At 32.9% G+C, this 24,651-nt stretch overlaps 1 protein-coding gene across 1 annotated transcript; it reads left to right on the top strand.

Annotated features, from left to right (window-relative positions):
* Nucleotides 1-4,344: 4,344 nt before the first annotated feature.
* Nucleotides 4,345-5,370, top strand: LOC145270106 (uncharacterized). Its single transcript, XM_080125708.1, has one exon. It carries the CDS (start codon nt 4,345-4,347, stop codon nt 5,368-5,370), a length of 1,026 nt encoding a protein of 341 aa, XP_079981834.1.
* The last annotated feature ends 19,281 nt before the right edge of the window (nt 5,371-24,651 follow it).

The raw sequence follows: 24,651 nt of genomic DNA, 5'->3' as shown, positions 1-24,651 counted from the left end.
TTATATTTTTCATGAATATATTGAATAAATACTGATCATCGTAATGTTTGTGAAATATTAAAAATATTTTTATAATTATATTTTTCCATGAAAATATTGAATAAATATTGCTTATCGTAATGTTTGTGAAATATTAAAAATATTTTTACAATTATATTTTTTCATGAAAATATTGAATGAATACTGCCTATTGTAATGTTTGTGAAATATTAAAAATATTTTTATAATTATATTTTTTCATGAAAATATTGAATAAATACTGCTTATCGTAATGTTTGTGAAATATTAAAAATATTTTTATAGTTATATTTTTCCATGAAAATATTGAATAAATATTGGTTATCGTAATGTTTGTGAAATATTAATAATATTTTTATAATTATATTTTTTCATGAAAATATTGAATAAATATTGCTTACCGTAATGTTTGTGAAATATTAAAAATATTTTTATAATTATATTTTTTTGTGAAAATATTGAATGAATACTGCTTATCGTAATGTTTGTGAAATATTAAAAATATTTTTATAATTATATTTTTTTGTGAAAATATTGAATGAATACTGCTTATCGTAATGTTTGTGAAATATTAAAAATATTTTTATAATTATATTTTTTTGTGAAAATATTGAATGAATACTGCTTATCGTAATGTTTGTTAAATATTAAAAATATGTTTATAATTATATTTTTTTGTGAAAATATTGAATAAATATTGCTTACCGTAATGTTTGTTAAATATTAGAAATATTTTTATAATTATATTTTTTATGAAACTATTGAATAAATATTGCTTATCGTAATGTTTGTGAAATATTAAAAATATTTTTATAATTATATATTTTCATGAAAATATTGAATGAATACTGCTTAGGGTAATGTTTGTGAAATATTAAAAATATTTTTATAATTATATTTTTTCATGAAAATATTGAATAAATACTGCTTATCGTAATGTTTGTGAAATATTAAAAATATTTTTATAATTATATTTTTTTGTGAAAATATTGAATAAATATTGCTTATCGTAATGTTTGTGAAATATTAAAAATATTTTTATAATTATATTTTTTTGTGAAAATATTGAATGAATACTGCTTATGGTAATGTTTGTGAAATATTAAAAATATTTTTATAATTATATTTTTTCATGAAAATATTGAATGAATACTGCTTATCGTAAAGTTTGTGAAATATTAAAAATATTTTTATAATTATATTTTTTCATGAAAATATTGAATGAATATTGCTTATGGTAATGTTTGTTAAATATTAAAAATATTTTTATAATTATATTTTTTCATGAAAATATGGAATGAATACTGCTTATCGTAATGTTTGTGAAATATTAAAAATATTTTTATAATTATATTTTTTCATGAAAATATTGAATAAATATTGCTTATCGTAATGTTTGTGAAATATTAAAAATATTTTTATAATTATATTTTTCATAAAAATATTGAATAAAGTTTCATTATCGTAATGTTTGTGAAATAATAAAAATATTTTTGGTACTTGTACAGTTTAACCAAGACATTAAAATATGAAAATATCGAAAAAATTTAGATTGTACGTATCTGTTATGGAACAAAGTTCTCCGAAAAAAATATCAAGTAGTTTTTTTGGTAATATTGTTGGATTTTTTTTGTACCAATAATGGTACATCCCCCCCTGTTTACATTTATTATTGTTTATCTGGTTCTTATATATGATTTTTTGTGTTTTCTACCCATTATGATGTTTAGTTTCGTATATTTTCGGTTTGTACGAACCTCCCTTTAATTAAAGAAAAGGGAAATTCTAGCTCTGTAATGACGTCACGAGCTCAGCGCGTATTTCGGTCTCTTTTAAAATTCTGCTGCCATGGAGAGTGAACGTGTTCATTGCCAGGCGCTGAAAATGGAATTTTGACGAGCCCTCCTTCAAAGAAGCAAACCCGGCAAGAAATTAATATCCGGCTGTGATGAGACAGGCTTCTGGAAATTAACTACATGGCTGCGTTTTGCACGTATTTATTTTATCATTATTTTACAAGGAGTGGAATTTAAAGAAAATACCTTTTACGTGACAAGGTATTATGGAATTTCCTATCCGGACAAGTGACGAGGTCTTGGTCCTGTAATACATGTGTGTCTACGGTTTTCGTGCAGCATTGATGGAAGGAAAATTCTAAAAGAACTTTAAAGAAAAAAAAGAAAAAGGCCAATTGCCTAACAGGCTTTCAATTGTGAGTACGCTCCTAAAATTAATTTCATATGCGAGTGTGATTAGGAGATACTACTATTTTGTACATTCTTGTTGTATTCGTTAATGGATACACACAACTTCTTTATAAGAACCAGCAGTGTTGTTATTTTTTCATTGCATGTTACTTTTTTCATGTGCTACGTTGGCGTTTAAGTTTAATGCCCACAATGCAACTTATTGTAAATAAAGCTTCTTCTTCGTTCCACGTCGAATTTATCTGGAAGCAAGATAAATTCCGACAATATCCATTGAGAGCATATGGTGGTTATATGAGAAAATGAAGCTATATACAAATAGTTTTTTCGCTTGTAAAAAAAAGGGTAAAATCCCTTGAGAGCGTACGGTGGTTATATGAGAAAATAAAGCTGTGTACGACGCATTATAAATGTTTATTTTCCGTGTCTTATGTTATACATTAGTACATTAGCGGTAATTTCGAGTTAAAAGTGTATTTACTGCAGCCATCTGAACTAGAGAAAATCATGATTTAAATGTGTATGTCTCGTCTAAATAACTAACGATGAATATCTAATATGGCCGACCAGACGGGTGATCAAAAATTCAGATCGAGCGTACCGGAAAACGAACTGAGATCAAATTGACAACTGGCTTTTTTTTCTTTTTCTTTTTGCTTGAACTTTGCGCTTTTCGGATTATTTTGTTATGTTTTATTTTCTTGGTGGATTTATTTTTGCCGTTTTTTAGGGGGGGGCAGAGATTATAGCTATAGGTAATTATTAACAACAAAATTGGTGCAAGTCCAGATTAGAACTTGTAAACAAAAATGAGCACCTTTTATTTTCTCGAATAAAAAAATTACTCGACGAGAACACGACTGTTTTTCTTTTAATAATATTTTTTTATTCAAACGTAACAAATAAAAATTTAAATTTTGCTTGAACTTTGCAGTTTTCGGATTATTTTTTATTTTTATTATTATTTTTTAGCCGGATTTAACTAACAGACAAAACAAAACAAAAACAATTTTGGTGCGTATGCACTTATGTTACCGTTATGTTTTATGGTTTAAGTGCCTTCACCACTGTTTGAAGTGTTTCTAATGTTTTTACTTATACCTATAATCTCTGATAACCCCCCAAATATCCACCAAGAAAATAAAACATAACAAAATCCGAAAAGCGCAAAGTTCAAGCAAAAAAAAAAAACACAACATTTAAATCATGATTTTCTCTAGTTCAGATGGGTGCAGTAAATAAACTTTCAACTCGAAATGACCCCTAATGTACTAATGTATAACATACGGCACAGAAAAGAAACATTTCTTATGCGTCGTCGTACACAGCTTTATTTTCTCATATAACCACCGTATGCTCTCAAGGGATTTTACCCTTTTTTTTACAAGCGAAAAAACTATTTGTTATGATACCGAGCATAAAGTTCGATTTTAGGAAGAAAAACTAGTATTAAAGATGGGGAGGGAGTGTCGGCGCTTTGACTCAAGTTATCTCTCATGGTGTTTCTAAGATTCAAACATTTTTTTTTTAATCCAAGATGTCTGTCTTTAATGCGCTCTCATAAAAACGTGTTTTTCCGCTGTAAAAAAAAAAAAATACTTGATGAAATTAAGATTTTTTTTTTCGGAGAACTTCGTTCCATAACAGATATATACAATTTAAACTTTTCTCAATATTATTCATTTTTTAATGTCTTTGTTAAACTATACAAGTACCATATTTTTATAATTATATTATTTTTTTGTGAAAATATTGAATGAACGTTTCTGAAATATTAAAAATATTTTATAATCATATTATTTTTTCATGAAAATATTGAAGGGATACTGCTCATCGTAATGTTCGTGAAATATTAAAAATATTTTTAAGGTTAACCTGCAAATAAAAGAACTCTTCTTTTTCTTTCCTACCCCGAATTACCTCCCCTGTTTCTCTCTCCTTCTGGGAGACAGTAGTAGCAGCAGCGATCGGCCATCTCTCTTTCCCCGTTGTTTTTTTTTTTTTTTTTTTTTTGCCGGCGCTCTTTTTAGCTGAATAAAGCTTTATACAAGCTATATAAATCTTCAGTCTCATTTCGTCATTCATCTACACAACAATTTATTCAACTAAAAAGTAAAAAATGGAAAAATATCTGAAACCAGACCGACTAGATGTGGACGCCAGTAAATCGGACGCAGTCGCAGCAGACACATGGCGTCACTGGAAAAAATCTATTCACATCTTTCTTGACGCGGTCGGCGAAACCCAGCAGACTCCTCTAACAGAGAGACAAAAACTATGTTTACTAATTAACCTTGTCTCTACAACTATATTCAAATATATATCAGACAGGGACGATTACAACACTTCTATGGATACTCTCGAAGCTGTGTTCGTGCAGCCTAAAAATACTATATTCTGCAGACATTTACTGGCTACTCGTCGTCAACAAACGGACGAAAGTGTAGACCAATATTTACAGGCCCTTAATAAAATCGTCAAGGACTGCGAGTTCCAAGCCGTCACAGCTACTCAGGCGAGGGATAACTACGTCAGAGACGCCTTCATCAAAGGAATTTCTTCCAATCATATACGACAGAGACTCCTGGAGAACAAGAAGCTGGATTTAAGCACGGCGTATGACCAGGCTTTAACCCTCGAAATGGCGCAAAAGCAATTAGCCTCTTACTCCCTACAGAACTCTCTGAATGCAGCTGCCTCCACTGTCCAGACCGAAGTTACAGAGAGTGATGACCAGTCTGAGTGTGGTGAGGGATGCACTATAGCTGCTGCCTCGGGACAAAAATGCTTCTTCTGTGGGAACCCGAGACACGATAGATTAAGGTGCCCTGCCCGAAGCTCCGTTTGCAATAATTGCAACAAGAAAGGACATTTTGCTCGTGTCTGCCGATCCCCTACAGCAGCCGCTATAAATCACGATGAGTCGATTCTTGCTTCTATCCCATCTTACAATTTTACAGAGAGTCTATCTCACTCATCGTTGTGTGGTAAAATTAAGGGCAAGTCTGTTAATATACTCATTGATACGGGAAGCTGGGAAAACTTCATTCATCCTGATAAGGTGAAAAGTCGACCATGGCAAGTTCGAGAAATTTTTTTATGGCTAGCAGTTCGCATTCGTCCTCTACTCTCGGGCATTGCATAGTATCCCTCAATCTGGGCGGAAGAAAATATGATGATGTCAAACTAGCTGTTATGGCCGACTTATGCTGTGACGTCATCCTCGGACATAATTTCCTACGCCAACACTCTTCTGTGAAAATACCTTTTGGAGGACCGCTCCCCCCTCTTACGATTTGTGGATTGACAGCAATTAATAATATCCCTTATCCTTCTTTGTTTACGAACCTAACCCCCAACTGTCGTCCAATAGCAGTAAAATCAAGGAGTCACAACCTACCAGATGTTAAATTCATCAAATCTGAAATATCACGCATGCTGAAAGAAGGGATTATCGAACCATCTCAGTCTCCATGGCGAGCTCAAACGCTTGTGATATCCCCTGATAACCACAAGAAGAGATTATTCCCAGACAATAAACAGATTTGCTCTTCTGGGCGCTTATCCCCTACCTCGGATAGAGGACATGGTAAACGAGATTGCTGGTTATAAAGTATTTAGCACTCTGGATTTAACCAGTGCGTATCACCAGGTTGCCATCAGACCAGAAGAAAGAAATTATACTGCATTCGAAGGTGCAGGGAGCCTCTACCAATTTTGTCGGACACCTTTTGGAGTGACCAATGGGGTAGCTAGCTTCCAGCGAGTTATGGATGACATAATCAAGCAAGAAGACCTCAAAGGAACTTATGCCTACATTGACAATGTCACTATCTGTGGCCAAAACCAGGCAGAACATGATAACCATCTGAAGCAGTTCATGAATAGCGTGGATAAGTACAGTTTGACACTGAATAAAAACAAATGTCACTAATCGTTTAGCTCTGTGAATCTGCTCGGATATACAATAAGCAGTGGTTCAGTAAGACCCGACCCCGACAGACTCAAGGGATTGGTGGACCTCCCTCTACCTCTAGACCATACTTCACTTCGGCTAGCTATGGGGATGTTTTCCCACTACTCCAGGTGGATCTCAAACTTTTCAGAAAAACTACATCCTTTAACTAGGGCACCCACTTTCCCCTCAACAAGGAACAAACGGATGCCTTCAAGCATCTGAAGAAAGAAATTGCAAAAGCATCCCTGGTAGCCATAGACTCAACTCTACCATTTGAGGTCGAAACAGATGCTTCAGAACATGCCATCGCCGCCTCGCTCACCCAAAACGGTCGTCCTGTGGCTTTCTTTTCTAGGACTTTAACGTCTGCTGAACAGAAACACTCTTCAGTTGAAAAAGAGGCCTACGCTATCGTAGAAGCCATTCGAAAATGGCGACACCTACTACTTGGAAAGCATTTTAAACTTGTCCCGGATCAAAAATCTGTTTCTTTTATGTTCAACCCCAAAAGCAAGAGCAAAATAAAAAATGAGAAGATCACAAGATGGAAGCTAGAACTCGCCTGCTTCAGCTACGACATAACTTATCGTCCAGGAAAACAAAATGCAGTTGCGGATGCTCTATTTCGAATTTGCTCAGCCACAATTTCTATCGAGAAACTATACGCTCTGCACAGAGATTTGTGTAACCCTTGACTAACCCGAATGGTGCACTTTGTTAGAAGCAAGAATATGCCATACTCCGTAGATGATGTAAGAGGGGTAACCAGATCATGCCAGATCTGTTCTGAGATAAAGCCTAGATTTGTTAAAACTCCGCCTCAAACGCTCATTAAGGCAAGTCAACCCTTTGAGAGGTTACGTATAGACTTTAAGGGACCTTTGCCAACAAATTCTCGAAATTGATTTTTGCTAACTGTAGTAGACGTATACTCCCGTTTCCTTTTCGCTTACCCTTGTGCAGATGTCTCGGCAGCAACTGTCAAGGAACACCTTACCAGTCTATTTTCTATTTTCGGAAATCCTTCATACATACATTCGGATCGAGGCACTGCTTTCATGTCCGACGAACTCAAGGAATTCCTTCTCTCTCGGCGCATTGCTACCAGTCGAACAACTGTATGTAATCCACAAGGCAACGGCCAAGTGGAGAGATATAATGGAATCATCTGACAAACAGTTAGCCTCGCTTTACGTCGAACAATCTCCCCATAACTAGCTGGGAAAAGGTGCTAGTTGTAGCACTACACTTCATACGCTCATTGCTCTCTACCGCCTCCAACTGCACCCCCCATGAACGTATGTTTAATTTCCAAAGGAAATCTGCGTCTGGCAATTCTATACCAACTTGGTTAGCCAAATCAAAATATGCGCTCCTGAGATGCCATGTACGCGGAAGTAAATATGAACCCTTAGTTGAGACAGTGGAAATTCTGGATGTCAATCCGAACTATGCGTATGTGCGATTTAATAATGGGCGAGAAACGACAGTGTCACTACGTCATATTGCACCACTTGGTGACGAAAATAACTATTCACAGCCGGAACCTGCTGCTACCGAGGACCTTATCAATCTAGCCTTGATCATCCTCCTCCACCAAGCGTCACTAAAAACTCTGCTATTAATACTCTGGCAGACATCGAAAATTATACCCCTGAAACTGGCACTCTTACATCTCCTCGCCGTTCACATTTGGATGATTTGCAAAGAACTTCCCTTGAAGATGCTGATGCATTAAATCCCAGGCGCTCGTCTCGAGTTCGTCGCAAACCTCCATATTTAGCTGAAAATTACCAGCTTTGAATTTGTTCCTTTTCTCTATTTTCAGTTTGAGCAGAAGCTGTCCGAAAATATGTCCTGGAAGAACCTTGTGATACTGGGCTTTCTTAGGCGGCGGAGAATGACCTGAAAATAAAAGAACTATTGTTTTTCTTCCCTACCCCGAATTACCTCCCCTGTTTCTCTCTCCTTCTAAGAGACAGTAGTAGCAGCGATCGGCCATCTTTCTTTCCCTTGTTTTTTTTTGCTGGCGCTCTTTTTAGCTGAATAAAGCTTTATACAAGCTATATAAATCTTCATCTCATTTCGTCATTCATCTACACAACAAAGGTATTTTTTAACATTAGGTTCACCTCGACAATGCACTTTAAAATTCACTAGCCTTAATGTTGTATGCACGCGCGATAAACAAATCTACTTCTCTGTGACCGACAGTGCCACCTAGCGGAAACAAATCCACTTTTTTCACAACCGAGAAATTAGTAATATGCATGTGTATAAGCCAAAACAATTACGACTTTACTTCCTTGAGTAATTTCATGTTAAGAACGGCTTTCAGAATATACATCCTTAACCTCCCAATATTAAGAACGGCTTTCGGAATAGACAACCTCACCCTTCCTTTGTCAATTCTGGAAATTCTTAAAGGAATGGCTTTTGCAATAAACATTCCATTTGATGGGGAGGGGGATATTTGCCCCAAATGTAACTGTGATATTCGTTGCCAGCATACCCACCCGCAAATACTATATTTAAAAAAGTGGGAGTTGGCAGTCGCAGAGAAGTAGATTGATTCATTTATCACACGCATACATGGAAGTCAGTGAATTATAGTGCATAATACAGGTCTTTATATCCCCAAAAATACTCTGCAAAATTTAAATGATATTTTCTCATTCAGCATAGTCGAAAACATTTAAAAGTCGTAATTTTAAAAAAAGTTGTGGACGTGTTATCATCAATAAAAAAGCAAGCAGAAATTCATGCGTTATTTTTTTTCTTTAGTTCTTAAAACTTTATATTGCAGGTCGATTTTGGAATTGGAAAAATATAATTCGAAGGAAGTTGCCAGACTAAGTACATTATCTACATTTGTCCTCTGAAACAGAAAATAAGATATTTTCGTTTTAAATTTATTGTGAAAGGGATAAGCATAATATCTAAATTTTACAAATGTTGAAAGAAATGAATTTCTACAGTTAAAATAAATATTGAAAACCATTTTTCTATTTTATTTGACATCTAAAATAATTTTTAATTAAATCTGTTAAACTGTATTTTTAATATTAAACAAAACCCCTGATATTTCAGGTTCCTGTGGAAAACCGTGAATATTAAAAAGATCAGAGAGTTAAAAGATGACCTAAGTTTCTTGTGAATATGGAGTCAGCTAACATACAAAATTTCTTTTATTATTAATTTTCCATATCATAATTTGTATTATTTTTTCTTTTTAAATAAGTCTTTATTCTACGAAATACGAATTTTAAATTCCTAAAACTGAGTTGTTTTTTTAAGTCTTAACTAAATCCTTGAAATTAAAATTCACATTTTTATTCAATATTAACAAATTGTAAAAGCTGCCGTGCACAAAAAAATTTAATTAACTTTTAAATCATAATTGTTTCAGTTACTTTTATATTTTAAGCTGTAAAAAAAAAAAACCCTAAAAAAACACAAAAAAATTGGTACGGCCAAAACAAAAACAGAGTAGATATACTTTAAAAATCTATCAAAAATCAAGTAATTATCCAATCAATACGTAATTTTCACTGATTATGAAGTGAAGAATGAATTTTATAATGACATATTGTTTTTATAATCGATATATATATATATATAGTCTACACCCCCTTCTGTATTTGCTTAAAACGATAAGCCGAAACTTTCATTTTTAATATACCATGCTTTTAAGTACTTTTAAATCCTTTTAAGAATCGATACCATAAAAGAAAAGAAATTAATAAATAACTGCGCATTTTGCTAAAAAATACGATGATTTCTTTTGGCAATATCTTCTTTATTCACCTATATTGGCCTAACCGTGATACTAGATGCAAGAATTGTTTTCAACACATGCGACGCCTAGCATTCCCCGAATAGTTATGCATCTGGTATTGGCTAGCCTCATCATTGTTTCACTTTGGGGTTATGTAGGCAACAAATATATATATATATATATATATATATATATATGCTCTCTTCTTTCTGTTTATGTGCTTATTATTTATTCTTTATTATTATTATTAAACGTTTGCTTTTACTAATCGTTTACTTTTACGTTTTCTTATTACGAGTACTTTTACGTTTATCACTGTTCTTACATATACGTATGTGGGTGTGTATGATCTTACGTATCTTACATGAAGTCCACTGCTATATGTGTGTGTGTTCTCATTCTTACAGTTTCTTTTGCCTTGGAAGGTTTGAGATGTGTATGCGCAATGTAGTTTGAACATACCTGGTTGCTTTGGCCAGCAGATAAAATCTTCTGGTCGCTGGTCTGCCATCTTGCTGGGGAGTGGTACTTACTGCTGCAGACAGATTCATTAATGAACAACAAGATGGGATTTGAAGCTTCATTTTCGTTTTATATTTTTTAATTAACTTCCCCCACTTTTCCCTTCCTCGTTCTCCCCGACAACCTTGGTCTCTCCTCCTAACCTTTAAACTAGAAAAATAACACTCTTAATATTGGGATTATACGTCTGAATTTTAGAGCCGTACATCTCAGGATAATCTGTCAGATAACAGAAATATGCCATGCTGCAGGTGGTGTGATTGAAAGTTTCGTTCAATAATTAAACACGTAAGAAATGCAAGTGTAACATGATATAGCAAAAAAGTATATCACGTATTTGAGGATGGAATAGAGTTTTGAGGGAGTCTGAATCTGGATTCTATACAAGCAAAATCAATCCGAAAATGGAAGGAAAATCCAAACTATAAAACCCTTCATCTCTAGCTGTCTGCATCTCTAAAATTTCATCCTTAAAACTAACTTAGAAAAACTGATCAAGAAGTAATTAATTAATAAGATAATGGTCTCTCCTCCTCTAAAAAATTTCTCTTTAAATAAAACCTTTGAAAACCAGAAAATCTTCATTGTTTTACTACACGTGTAATTTTTGTCTGTTAAATTTATCTAAAGTGAGAGCCAGGCTTCAACCACCACGAGATCAGAAGTCAATTACCCTAATTTAATCGAGCATTAAACAAAAATCCTTGATCACTTGAAAACGAAAACGCAAGTGAGAAAAACTGCGTCTATGAAAAACTGTATGAAATTCTGTTGAACATTAAAATATTACATTAAGTAAACCAAGCAATTTATACCTAGTCTTCTGAAAAGCAAAATTATACTTTCTCGATATCATGATGCTGCAAAAGTAAATAATAATGCCACAGTCTAATTTCAAATATAATTAGAACAACAAAAATTGCCACAGTTTTTAGTTTCTTTTTCTAGATAAAAACATCACAGAGTTACACATTCCTCATATCGTTTAATGCATCTCTGGAGAAAGTTTTTGTAGAAGATGCAGAAATTCAGAAATCAAGCTGCATCATCTGATTATCAGAGTGATATTTTGCAGGGACATATTTGCTGATCTGATCCCACCTCTTAATGTTGATTTTTATTTATTTAATTTTCTATTAAATGAAGTACAATAAGCCTCCTAATGCTGATAACTTTATTTAATTTCCTATAAAATGAAGTGCAATAATCTCCTGTAATTGAGTTAAACATTGCCAGGAAATCTCTCATCTCCATTCCTGTTCACTATTGAACGTACTTAAAAAAATCTTACAACGCTTAAGTAGATATTTAAACATGAATACTCGATATAAAATAGATGTTTTATTGAGATGTAGTAAATTTTAGAAGTAAAAACCTGTTAAGATGTCTGATGTATGATATTAAAAACTTACTCAAAGGATTCTATTCTTTTCTTTTTTTAGAGAAGAGCCACATACATTACAAAAATATGGCTTTTTAGTTTTTCTTATTTTACTTTGTAGGAAATATCGAAACTTACTTGGCTAGCATGTGTGAATGCTTCAAAAGGTCTTGTCTCAAAAAAGAAAAAGACTAAAATAGTTACTTTGGCATAAAAGTTGTGTTCTTTCCTTTTAAATATTTACTTGAGAATAAAAACTTTTTTATTTTCTTAATGAAAATTATCAACATAATCAAAGGATCAGCCACATACATTACGAAAATTAGTTTTTCTTGTTTTACTTTGTATGAAAAGTTTGGTCTTGTACCAAAAACAAAAAAAAACACTAAATAAGTTACCAAGTTGGTTTTATCATAGGCGATCACTAGAGCGATGCAGACTGTTGCATTTCTATGCAAATGAAAAAAAGGTGAATAAAAACAGACGTAAAAAGAAGACGAGTAAGAAGAAGAGGTGTAAATAAATTTGAAATGTGTTTTGAATTTGGACGTTTTGACAACAGAGTGTGAGTTTGGGAGTTGAGAATTTTGACAACAGAGTGTCAAGTTTGGGAGTTGAGAATTTTGACAATAGAGTGTGAGTTTGGGAGTTGAGAATTTTGAAAACAGAGTGTCAAGTTTGGGAGGTGAGAATTTTGACAACAGAGTGTGAGTTTGGGAGTTGAGAATTTTGACAACAGAGTGTGAGTTTGGGAGTTGAGAATTTTGTACAACAGAGTGTCAAGTTTGGGAGTTGAGAATTTTGACAACAGAGTGTGAGTTTGGGAGTTGAGAATTTTGACAACAGAGTGTGAGTTTGGGAGTTGAGAATTTTGACAACAGTGTCAAGTTTGGCAGTTAAGGATTTTGACAACAGAGTGTGAGTTTGGGAGTTGAGAATTTTAACAACAGAGTGTGAGTTTGGGAGGTGAGAATTTTGACAACAGTGCCAAGTTTTGGAGTTGAGAATTTTGACAACAGAGTGTGAGTTTGGGAGTTGAGAATTTTGACAACAGAGTGTCAAGTTTGGGAGTTGGAAGGTCTAAGATTCAAACCGCCTCTCTTGCACTTGGTTCACTAGATATATTTATCAGGTACTTTGTTAAATTCTTTTAAGTAATTTTATTTGCTCCTATGATTACTGGAATAGAGATTTCCCTAAAATTCCAGCTTCTTTTCTATCTACTTAGAAGCATTGATAATCACATTTTGATAGTGAGCAGTCATTAGAATTCTATCCTGATCATAGTGAAGACGTCCTCTTTAAAGGCAGTCTACAATACATTCCTAATAATAAAAATAATAATAATTATTATTATTATTATCAATCAAGAAAAGACTTATAATAATAATAATAATAATAATAATAATAATAATAATAATTCTTATTATTATTATTTATTTATAAATTTATAAAAAAATCAAGAAAAGACTTTTTCCAATTTTCTGAAATGCAAGTTGTGGAGTATTTTTAACTACTATTTTGTGTGACTTTTGAAGCAGATTTATTTTCTGATTTTGTCATATTTGTAAGAAAGTCTTGTGAAAAATGATAGAAGTTGTTCTGCTGGTTCTTGTTTTGTGATGCTGAATACAATTTTGAGGTATTGATTTTGAAAAATCATCAAATATTGTTTCTCACGTGTGTTTCATATGACTCAAGGAAGTTGACATTTGTTCAAAAGAAGAACCACATACTTCACAAGAATGTGGTTTCTCTCTGGTTTGAATCTCTTTTGCACTTGGTTCACCAGTTTTTAAAATTCGTTTGTCTAATTTTATTATCTCCTATAATTACTGAAATAGAAATTTTCCAACGAATCCAGTTTCCTTTTTATCTACTTAGAAGCATTGGTAATCAAACTTTGATTGTGAGCAGTCATTATAACTCTGTCCTTATCATAGTGAAGACATTCTCTTTGAAGTCAGTCTATAAAGTATAACTTTTTTCATATAATAATAATAATAATAATAAATCCAAAAAAGACTTGTCCCACTCTTGTTTGACCCATTTTTCCAATTTTCTGAAATGCAAGTTGGAGTATTTTAAACTACTATATTGTGTGATCTTGTAGCAAATTTGTTTTCTGATTCTGTAATGTTTTTAAGAAAGCCATGTGCAAAATGGTTGGTCAGTCTCCAATATGACTTATCTGCAAAAGAACAGCCACATACTTTACAAGAATATGATTTGTCTCTTTTTTTGAAATAAAAGTTCTCAGAAATCATGGGGCCCACAACCTGCGGCTAACACTTGAACTCTATATGAAGATACATAGATATTTGAATGTTCCATTTAAGTTCTTTATCTCTCAAACAATGAGTTAGTAAAGAAATTGCCTCCTGTATGTGTTTTCATATAATTTATCAAAGTTGATTTCAGTGTAAAAGCACAATCATAAAGAACATGTGAATGTGCTTTGTCTCACGCATGTGTTTTCATGACTCAACAAATTTGACTTCCATGCAAAAGAACCACACACTTCGCAAGCATATGGTTTGTCTCGTTTTTTTTAAATTTTCTTCCTTTGAAGATCGTAACACTGGGTATGGGGCAGCCAAACCAGCCACCAACATTGCCCCGCTTTCTATTGAAACCAACCAAGAGCTCTTTTTAGTATCCTCGCTCTTCCCTTAAGTGAAATTTTATGAGTCTATTTTACACTTAGTTCACTAGAAAGATTAGCTAGCTAGGACTTCAGGTTCTTCTTCATAAGCCTTGTGGCACCTATAACCGGTATGATTGATATCTCCCTAAGATTCCAGTTTCTTTTAATATCATGCATGAGACATTGATATTTGGTCTGTTTCTCTCTTTCAGATCTGTTCAGACGTCCATCATTAATGACACTCACTACAATTAAGGTGGTCACTCTGACTTATTCTATATAACTATGTAAGGTTTGACAGTAGCATTTTCAAGGTAGGTGGCTGTAAGGATTACATAGTTGTAATGCATGGTATATATATCATTTCCAACTGTTCTTTAAGGTTAATGTTCCCAGAACTTGCTGCTACACTGGATGTTTATTTTTTACAGATTGTCCAGTGGAAGTACTTACATACTCCATCATGTCTTGCTGTGTAGTAGCCATCTTTTAAAAGAAACTTCCAACTAGATATCAGATGACCCACACTTTCCAATTCCGTGTGACAGAATCTGCATTGTCTCTCTTTTTTTTTAAATTTCCTTCCTTTGAAGATTGTAAGGCTGGGTATGGGGCAGCTAAACCAGCTGCCAACATTTCATTGGTTCTTATTGAAAACAACCGAAAGCTCTTTTTAGTATCCTAGTTTTTCCCTTAAGTGCAATTGTCTGGATCTCTTTTGCACTTGATTAACCAGGATTATTAGTTAGGTAGGACTTCAAGTTCTTCTTCATAAGTCCTGTGGCACATATAATAACTGGTATGACTGTTTCCTGTATATGTTTGTTGCAACCAATCTGATTATACAAAAGAAGAACACAATATTAAATCAGAATATTTTTTCTCTCCTGTATGTGTTTTCCTATGACGAAATAAAGGAGAATTCCATGCAAAATAACGATATATATCAGAATAATGAAAAAGAAGAACCACATACTTAACATGAATGTGGTTTCTCTCCCGTATGTGTGTTCATATGACTCAACAAAGTTGACTTCCGTGCAAAAGAAGAACCACATACTTTACAAGAATGTGGTTTCTCTCCCGTATGTGTTTTCATATGACGCAACATATGTGCCTTCTGTGCAAAAGAAGAACCACATACTTCACAAGAATGTGGTTTCTCTCCCGTATGTGTGTACATATGACTCAGCAAAGTTGACTTGTGTGCAAAAGAAGAACCACATACTTCACATGAATGTGGTTTCTCCCCAGTATGTGTTTTCATATGACGCAACAAACTTGACTTCCATGTAAAAGTAGAACCACATACTTTACAAGAATGTGGTTTCTCGCCTGTATGTGTTTTCATATGATGCAACAACATTGACTTACGTGCAAAAGAAGAACCACATACTTCACAAGAATGTGGTTTCTCTCCCGTATGTGTGTTCATATGACTCCACAAAGTTGACTTCCGTGCAAAAGAAGAATCACATACTTCACATGAATGTGGTTTCTCTCCCGTATGTGTGTTCATATGATCCAACAAAGTTGAATTCAGTGCAAAAGAAGAACCACATACTTCACAACAATGTGGTTTATCCCCCATATGTGTTTTCATATGACTCAGCAAATTTGACTTCCATGCAAAAGAATAACCACATACTTCACAAGAATGTGGTTTCTCTCCCGTATGTGTTTTCATATGACTCAACATATGTGCCTTTTGTGCAAAAGAAGAACCACATACTTCACAAGAATGTGGTTTATCCCCCGTATGTGTTTTCATATGACTCAACAAATTGTATTTCCTTGCAAAAGAATAACCACATACTTCACAAGAATGTGGTTTCTCTCCCGTATGTGTTTTCATATGACACAACAAATTTGACTTCTCTGTAAAAGAAGAACCACATACTTCACAAGAATGTGGTTTGTCTCCTGTATGTATTTTTATATGATTTAACAAATTTGACTTTTGTGCAAAAGAACGACTACATACTTCACAAGAATGTGGTTTCTCTCCCGTATGTGTTTTCATATGACGCAACAAATGTGACTTTCCTGCAAATGAGAAACCACATAGTTCACAAAAATGTGTTTTTTCTCCTGTATGTGTTTTCAAGTGATACAACAAATTTGACTTCCATGCAAATGAAGAACCACATACTTTACAACAGTGTGGTTTATCTCCCGTATGTGTTTTAATATGACTCATCAAATTTGACTTTCGTGCAATAGAAGAACCACATACATCACAAGAATGTGGTTTGTCTCCCGTATGTGTTTTCATATGACTCGACAAATTTGACTTCTGTGCAAAAGAAGAACCACATACTTTACAAAAATGTGGTTTTTCTCTCATGTTTGCTTGCATCTGATTACACAAAAAGTAAAATCCAATGAAGTGTATGATGATAGGCACGCTAATAACTTTCAACATAAAAACATTTAATGAAGAAATTTATAATTATTTTAAACCTTTTAAATCATCAATGCAGAAAAGTACTTCTTATCCATTAATGAATTTCTTTTCATTGTTGTAAATTCTGGAAATATAAAATGAATTTGTAAAAATACATTTCATGTGGGAAAATTGTATTATGTTGATTTTTATAAAAATATCCAAAACATTTATTGGTAATGAATTTTTAAAAAAGGAGTATAGTTTTATTAAATACTGGTTAGTCAACAAAATTATTTTTTTAATTTAACTAAATATAATCACATTTTTTTCATTTTGTGGGTGAAGTTATTCATATTATTTGTATTCTTCAGAATAATGTTCTCATCTTTTTCATAATGTTTCTATTTTACCTTCCATTTATTCAGTTTTTTTTTGTCGAATCTTTCCCTTGAACTAAGAAATCTTTACATAATTCTGAATCAAACCCTTTATTTAGTATATGAGATTAGCATGCCCTTGGATTGTTAGTGATGACCGGGTAAAAATTCCTAAGTAATTTTAAATTCTATGTTAAATCTCACTGAGGATTGAAACTTTAACATTCAGGAGTATGTAACTTAGAACTGAATTTACTTAAAACTCTTACAATAGCACTATGGCCCTGGCAGACAATCCTAGTATGAATTTGCGGAACTTTTTTTTCTAGACACTTTTTATTACTTATTACTAAATGTATACATAAACATGTTAATATATATATATAAATATATATATATATATTAACAGTATTTATAATAAATGGTTTCTATATCGTGTTAAATATTATACTAGATATGCTTAGTAGTTGATCATCGGAATATGCACTGTTCCCTTAAGCAGAGTATGCTTCATTGTTTACCTCCATCTATAATTTTCTTCTTTATTGCATAACTAGCCTGGGTACACAGCGTTGCCCGGGTGTTTGTAGGTGTGCGTTGAGCAAAACAAATGAAGTTGTAGTAGGCAGGCAGGCTCAGACTAGTGATGCAAAGGTGGAAAAGAAAGTTGAGGTGTGTGTAAAAGTGTTGGTTGAGCAAAAAACAAAAACAAAGGAAAATTGTGAACACAAAAAAGTGGTAGTAGGCAGGTAGGCAAACCTGTACCGCGAAGGAGGAAAAGAAAGTGAAAAAAATGTAACATGTTAGATGTTGCGCCCATCGAACGTGACATAGGTATAAATTAAAGCTAGACAATCAAAAAGAAAATCTGTTGCCTCTTGAACTTTTTTGCGAGACAGACATATATACATACACATATTTAAACAGATTTTTACCCCTTGTATTCTAGATGGTAGAGGGTTGCCCTTTTCCATCCATATATATTCCACCATAACTGATTTTTCAATTTCTCCACATATTACAGCTTTTCAATGTTTTTTTAACCTTACTGTTAATGAATAACATGGCTCACTATTTGACGCATGCAAGTGTCGAAGGTGAGAGCATCTGCAAAAAGCATGTCACATATATAAACCATAGAAAAAGGAAAAGGATGAGAGGCCTACAGTCAGCCAGGAATGAGCATCGCATAAGCATTGTTTACTCTACCAACCTCCCAGTCCACACTCTCCATCTCTAGCTAGGCACACACATATGATGCAGTATGAGAAAGAGAAAATGAAATTGTTTATATTTTTATACAAAAACAAATCAACAGTGGAGTCAGTAAGAAGATTGATAAGAGAGAAATCTTTTCTAAGGAAAACAATGTTGGAAAATAGAAAAGACGGTGGCTACAGGAGGTGGGTGAACCATGTAGAACAGTATTTTAGGGTGACCTGAGCAATGGATGAGGAAGAATATCGGATTGCTCTCTTAACAACATGGGGCCTAGTCGAACAATTCATGACCAGACTCATCTTAGACAATGAAAGTTTAACATGGGTTGATTTGAAGAGGTCTTTAGAGAACTACTATGGAATTGTCGCAAACCCTAACAAACAAAGTCGAATTAGCAAACATAAGACAGGGTAGGTTAGAAGAGGTACCTGACTATATGCACAGGATAGTTAGATGAGAATAAGACGCTTTTAGTGGGATAGTCCAGAGATGCAGACTATTTAAATAACAGGTACTGGGATTCTGTATAGAAGGTCTCAAGGATAGGAAGGTGGAGATGCTTGTGATGAGATACAAGCCACATGATCTTCAAGTGGCTTATCAGAAAGCCTTAGAAGAAGTTAAATGGAGGATCTGGCCTAATGCATACAATGAGTATAAACACTATCCCATGGAGGTTTGTAGCAGATACTAGTTGAGGCTATGGGTCTAGCCAGGTCCTGAAGATATGGAGACAGACGTAAAAGAGGAAACCAAGTACAGAGTAGGGGACTAGGATTTAAAACTAGAGAGAAGGAAAGAGGCAGATAGATAATTAGGTGTTACTATTTTGTTGAGGTGGGCAACATACAGAAATTCTGCAAGAACCATATCCAGGAAAACCAGGAGAGCTCCATTCATGCAATGACACCCAGCTGAACAAGGGTATACCGATGCCATAGTTGATAACATGGGCGCATCATATTCTGTTTTGATTAGAATTGAGAAAAAGAATTATAGAAGTCTGGTGGATAGGAGCTCAGAGTTGTAAGTAATAAATAGCAGTGTTTTAAAGCACTTAGACAGGGACCTGAATTATGTGATAAAAATTTAAGAACAGCTAATAGGTCCCCATTAATTGTAGAAGGGATTACTCGATTAAGAGTAGAGATAGAAAGTCAGTCTTTCCACCATGACTTGTTTGTTGCAGAGAATCTCAACATAAGTGTGATAAAAACTGCGAGTACTTAAGAAAAATGGGGTGAGGATGTACTTCGATTAAGCTGAAATGATGCAGGCAGATATAATTGAAAGATTGAATAGCCCATGGAGTATTCTGATAGTGTAAGTAGAAAAGAAGGATGGTAGTTGTAAAGTGTTGAAACATTATGTTGAACAAAGATGGCGGTAGTAAATCAAATCGGCAAAGAATCAATGTAGTCAATGTTTCAACACTTAACAGGTTATGTGCCATCGACTTTGCTTTGACGAATCTAAATTTGAATTGTGGCAGGTGAAATTCCTGGTGTATTTTAGATACGAAAACTACACAAACTTATTCAATCTCCACAAGAGAATCCTAATGACACTGATTTTATCAAAAATATGTGACTATTTTTACAGAACTGATTCAATGCGTAGGCGACAGAAGTCTGTCTCTGATTATAAGAGATACCTTGGATGATGGAACGTAAAGCGTTGAACATATGAAGAGAAATTATTTATAAAAAAACATATGGATTACTCAACCTCAGCCAATGCATGAAAACTCTTAAATCAAATATTTTGCCGCATTTTCACCAATGACAATTTTTTTATTCAATTTTCACCCCAAACAAGGCACAGTGCCACTTTGAAGTAGGGGGTTACTATCAGGGACATAATTTGCAGGGGCATTATGAAGGGAGATGAGTAGAGAGATGTTTGTTCACATAAACGTTAGGCTGAGGAGTTTAAAAGAAGTACTTTTAGGCAATGTGTTCTTGGCCATTGCTATTGGTGTTACAGAAGGTTTCTTGTAGTTATTGAAGGAAACAAGTTTTAACGAGAATTAGAATTTTATTGAAACTTGCCGCTCAATACAATTTAAAAATACATCAAATGAATGTAAAAAATGCTTACTTAAATGCTCTGACTGACTTTGAGATATATATTCCCTACAGAGGGATTTAAAATGAAAAATAAAAATTGTAAATGTATAGTCTAAAAGAAAGCGCTCACAATTAAAATTTTACATTACATAATTATTAATAGAACAAGAATTCAAGACGTGCGCATACATACCAAAAATATGTGTAATAAATACTTGATTTTAGTTTTTTGCATTGACGATATATTACTCACAACAATTTTGTGACAACAATAAGTTAAACAAAAAATTTAAAATGACAAATCTTCGACAATTTTCATAGTTCCTCGGTATAAACTTATTGGAAATCTAATTTATTTGATGACTGTCGCTATGCCTGATATATTTTACACTGTAACAAAGCTATCCAAAAACTTATCAAAACTGACAATTAAGGACTTAACTCATGCAAAACAAGTCCATCGTTATCTAAAAGGAACAAGCTTTGTTATTAAGAAATACTCAACACTCGAGATCATGACTGCATTAATTCTTTGCGATTTGATTTACTACCACCATCTTTGTTCAACATAATGTCTCAACACTTAACAGTAATAACAAATTTTGCATAGATTTTAGGGCTTTAAATAAAATCACGAAGAAGTATGCCTGAGTGTTACCGGTCATTGATACTTCCTACACTTAGATCTGAAGTCACGGTACAGACAGGTAAAATTAAATAAGAACGATAAAGAGGAAACTTCGTTCACTTGCCACTGGGGTTTATTTCACTTTAATGTGATACCATTTGAACTTGCAAACACTCCCGGGATTTCCTGAAATTAATGCCCATAGTCTACAGGGAAAGAAAGATTATGCATTACAATATTTGGATGATATTTTAATATTCTAAGATACGATGGAAAGTCACTTAGATCACATAGATAGGATATTACTAGCCAGTTTACATAAGTACAAGCTCAGGATGAAAGATATCAGTGTGGACTTTAAGGAGAAGTACAGAATTTGGGGTTCAAATTAGTGAATGGGGTATATAACCAGAACTGGACAAAGTCCGAGCTTGGATTGGTATGACGTCATATTATTTCATTGGTATGACGTCATATTATTGACTATTTATAAAATAGTCTTCTGAGATTGCTGAGCCGTTAATGATGAAATATGTGGGTTTTAATGTGACGTCACATGTCATTTTGCCTTTGATAGCCTACAACCGAAGCTCACAGATATGGTTATACTGGCTTATCCTGATTATGAGAAATGTACACAGATGCCCCAGTAAAATCTATATTCTAATTTGAAAAAAAATATTTTCTCAGAATTTGTTCTATACGCGACACTTTGGAAGATGATTTCATCTGACCATTTTGTCAGAGTATGCCAAGCGTTAGGAAGAAGTTAGGAAAGAAAAAATTATAAGAAAAAGAAAATAAATTAATTTTTTCTTGTTTATAAACTCGAGCATGAAAGTCCTTGAGTGTCATCTCCCGATGTTAATTTTAAATTATCAGATGCATGCATCGGGTGTTTCCCATATTAATAATAATAGAAAAAAGAAACTTATTCTTGAAAAGAAAAAATTGAGTCAACAAGATAATAACGAGTTTTCAGAATATTAATTCCTCATGTTATGAATGGTGGATACAACTGATAACATAAAGAATTACTTAGCTTAATATCCATAAAACTACTTGTTTGCGGCAATTTTAAATGTGATATTCGTTTTCAGCATACCCGAAAACCAATAGAATTAGTTATGGTAAAGATGACAGTAAAGATGGAAAGTAAGTAACAATTTACCAAAACGGCTTTCAGGTAGCCCCTCCTCCAAATATTACTGTGTGGCCAGAAAGTGGGTGCTCATTTAACATTAAATTTATACGGAAAAGTGATCCTCATTTTTGAAAAAATAATTTCCTCATGTGATGAAAACGAATTCTCTGCACCACTTTTGAAGTATTTATTAATTTTCAGCATCCTTGAAAACCTAAAAAGTTGTCATTTTAAAGAATATTTGTAATTTTGAAAGATTTTAGAAATTGACCTTTTTTTTTATATTTATGTTTAAGTCAGTATTGAAAACAAAATCTGATAGATTAGTGACCATTCGATAATAATCCGATGAAAAAAAGATGAAAATAAAAAAAATACACATACGTGCGCCATGTAGTAATACTTACGTTTTTGTTTTATAATCTGCTTTCGATTAACTTTATCTGCTTTTATAAAGGAAACGATTTTTCAAATGTGATTAACTTTACAAGCTCAACTTAAAATTCAAGATGACGAACAGAAGAGCAAGTTCGCAGAAAACAAAATTGAAGAGGAAAAATAAAAAAAGAAATCATTTAGAAATAAAGCCGATCTATTTGGTGAATATCACGGATAAAATTAGTATTATTTTATTTAACATTTTAATATTTACATGAGAGAGAACAGATTATAAGTTTCATCTTTATTAATTCTCTAATTCGTTGCATGGGCAATTTAATGGCGGAAACTAATAGTTTTGAAAGCCGCCTTTTCGTATTTTTATTTATTTATTTTTATATTGATTTCCGATTATTCCTTGATTGTGTTTAAAAGATTAATTTAAAGTTAATCTATACGACGAAAAAATTAATTAAAGAGATTAAATATAAAAATTACACGTAAAAAAAAAAAGTTACAATGAAAACTGTTATCACGTTGGAAGAAACTGACAAATTCATCTACATTAAGAAGTTCAATACATTCTTGTAAAACCCAAAAATCCCTTGAAAAATAAAAACTAGTTTTCTGGGATTATTTCAAAGATAATTAGTAAAATAAAAGGTAATATTGACGGGTTTCTTACCGGCCTCTGCGGCGAACAATTCTTCGTCTCAAACTTCTATCAAGAAGTAGAACTTGAAGTAATAACGAAAACATGAAATCATATCCTACGGAAACGAAACGAAACTATTCCGCCCCCCCCCCCCTATTAAAAAAAAAATACTGCAATCATTAGTCTTAATTATTTTCTTCTGTATCTTCACTTTTCACCGCGACAAAAAATAAAGTAGAAAAATGTTTTGTAATAAAAAAATATTAGGTGCATTCAAAATAATTAAAAATAACAATTCACCGTTTTGGGGAGTTTTGTTAAGAGAAGCCAACACACAAAAAAGTGACAAAGCAAGAATGCGTCACTCTTCTACCTACCTGGATAAGTTATGTATTTTAATGCTTTTAATGCTTTTATTCAGTTCGATGAGTTACTCTTCTACCTACCTGGATAAATTATGTATTTTAATGATTTTATTTGGTTCGATAAGTTCCTCTTCTACCTACCTGGATAAGTTATGTATTTTAATGATTTTATTTGGTTCGATAACTTACTCTTCTACCTACCTGGATAAGTTATGTATTTTAATGATTTTATTTGGTTCGATAAGTTCCTCTTCTACCTACCTGGATAAGTTATGTATTTTAATGCTTGTATTCGGTACAAAAATTTGATTTTATCCATTATAATGCCTCGATAGTTCGAACTGAGTTTTCTCCTCATTTAATAAATGTATAATAGATGTTCGGGTACTTCTGTAGTGTAATCAATACATTAAAAATGAAAATATCGAAAAAAAGTTTAAATAATTTCACTTAATTTCATCATTTACTTTTGTTGTTGTTTTTTTTTTGTTTTTTTTTTTACATCGAAAAAACAATTTGTTATGTTACCGAGCCAACGGTTCGATTTTTAGGAAGAAAAGCTCGTGTTAAAGATGGGGAGGGAGTGTCGGCTCTTTAAATTGAGTTATCTCCCGTGGTGTTTCTAAAAATCCAAACAAAAATTTAAAAAAAAATTCAAAGGTGGAAAGAACATAGAATTTCGCAATGACCCTGAAAATATCGTAAAAATAGAATCAATAGAAAAATTTTAATAGATTTTTAAAGTTTAAAAATTGAAAAATATTGAGTTCGGAAAATTCATTACTGTTTAAAAAAATATTTCTATTACGTTTAAAACAACTTTAATAGTTTATTTTGGAAGTATAATCCATAAAGAAAATAAATAAAGAAGTATAATCCATAAAGAAAATAAATAACCCACTTTTAACAGAGAA

Source organism: Euprymna scolopes, chromosome 46, assembly GCF_053919585.1.
Source record: "Euprymna scolopes isolate OS-2025 chromosome 46, ASM5391958v1, whole genome shotgun sequence".
NCBI classification, from domain to species: domain Eukaryota; kingdom Metazoa; phylum Mollusca; class Cephalopoda; order Sepiida; family Sepiolidae; genus Euprymna; species Euprymna scolopes.
This window is presented reverse-complemented; position numbering and strand designations above follow the sequence as displayed.

Coding starts and splice junctions, on each gene's coding strand:
- LOC145270106 (XM_080125708.1), top strand. CDS start 4,345: ATGGAAAAATATCTGAAACCAGACCGACTAGATGTGGACGCCAGTAAA.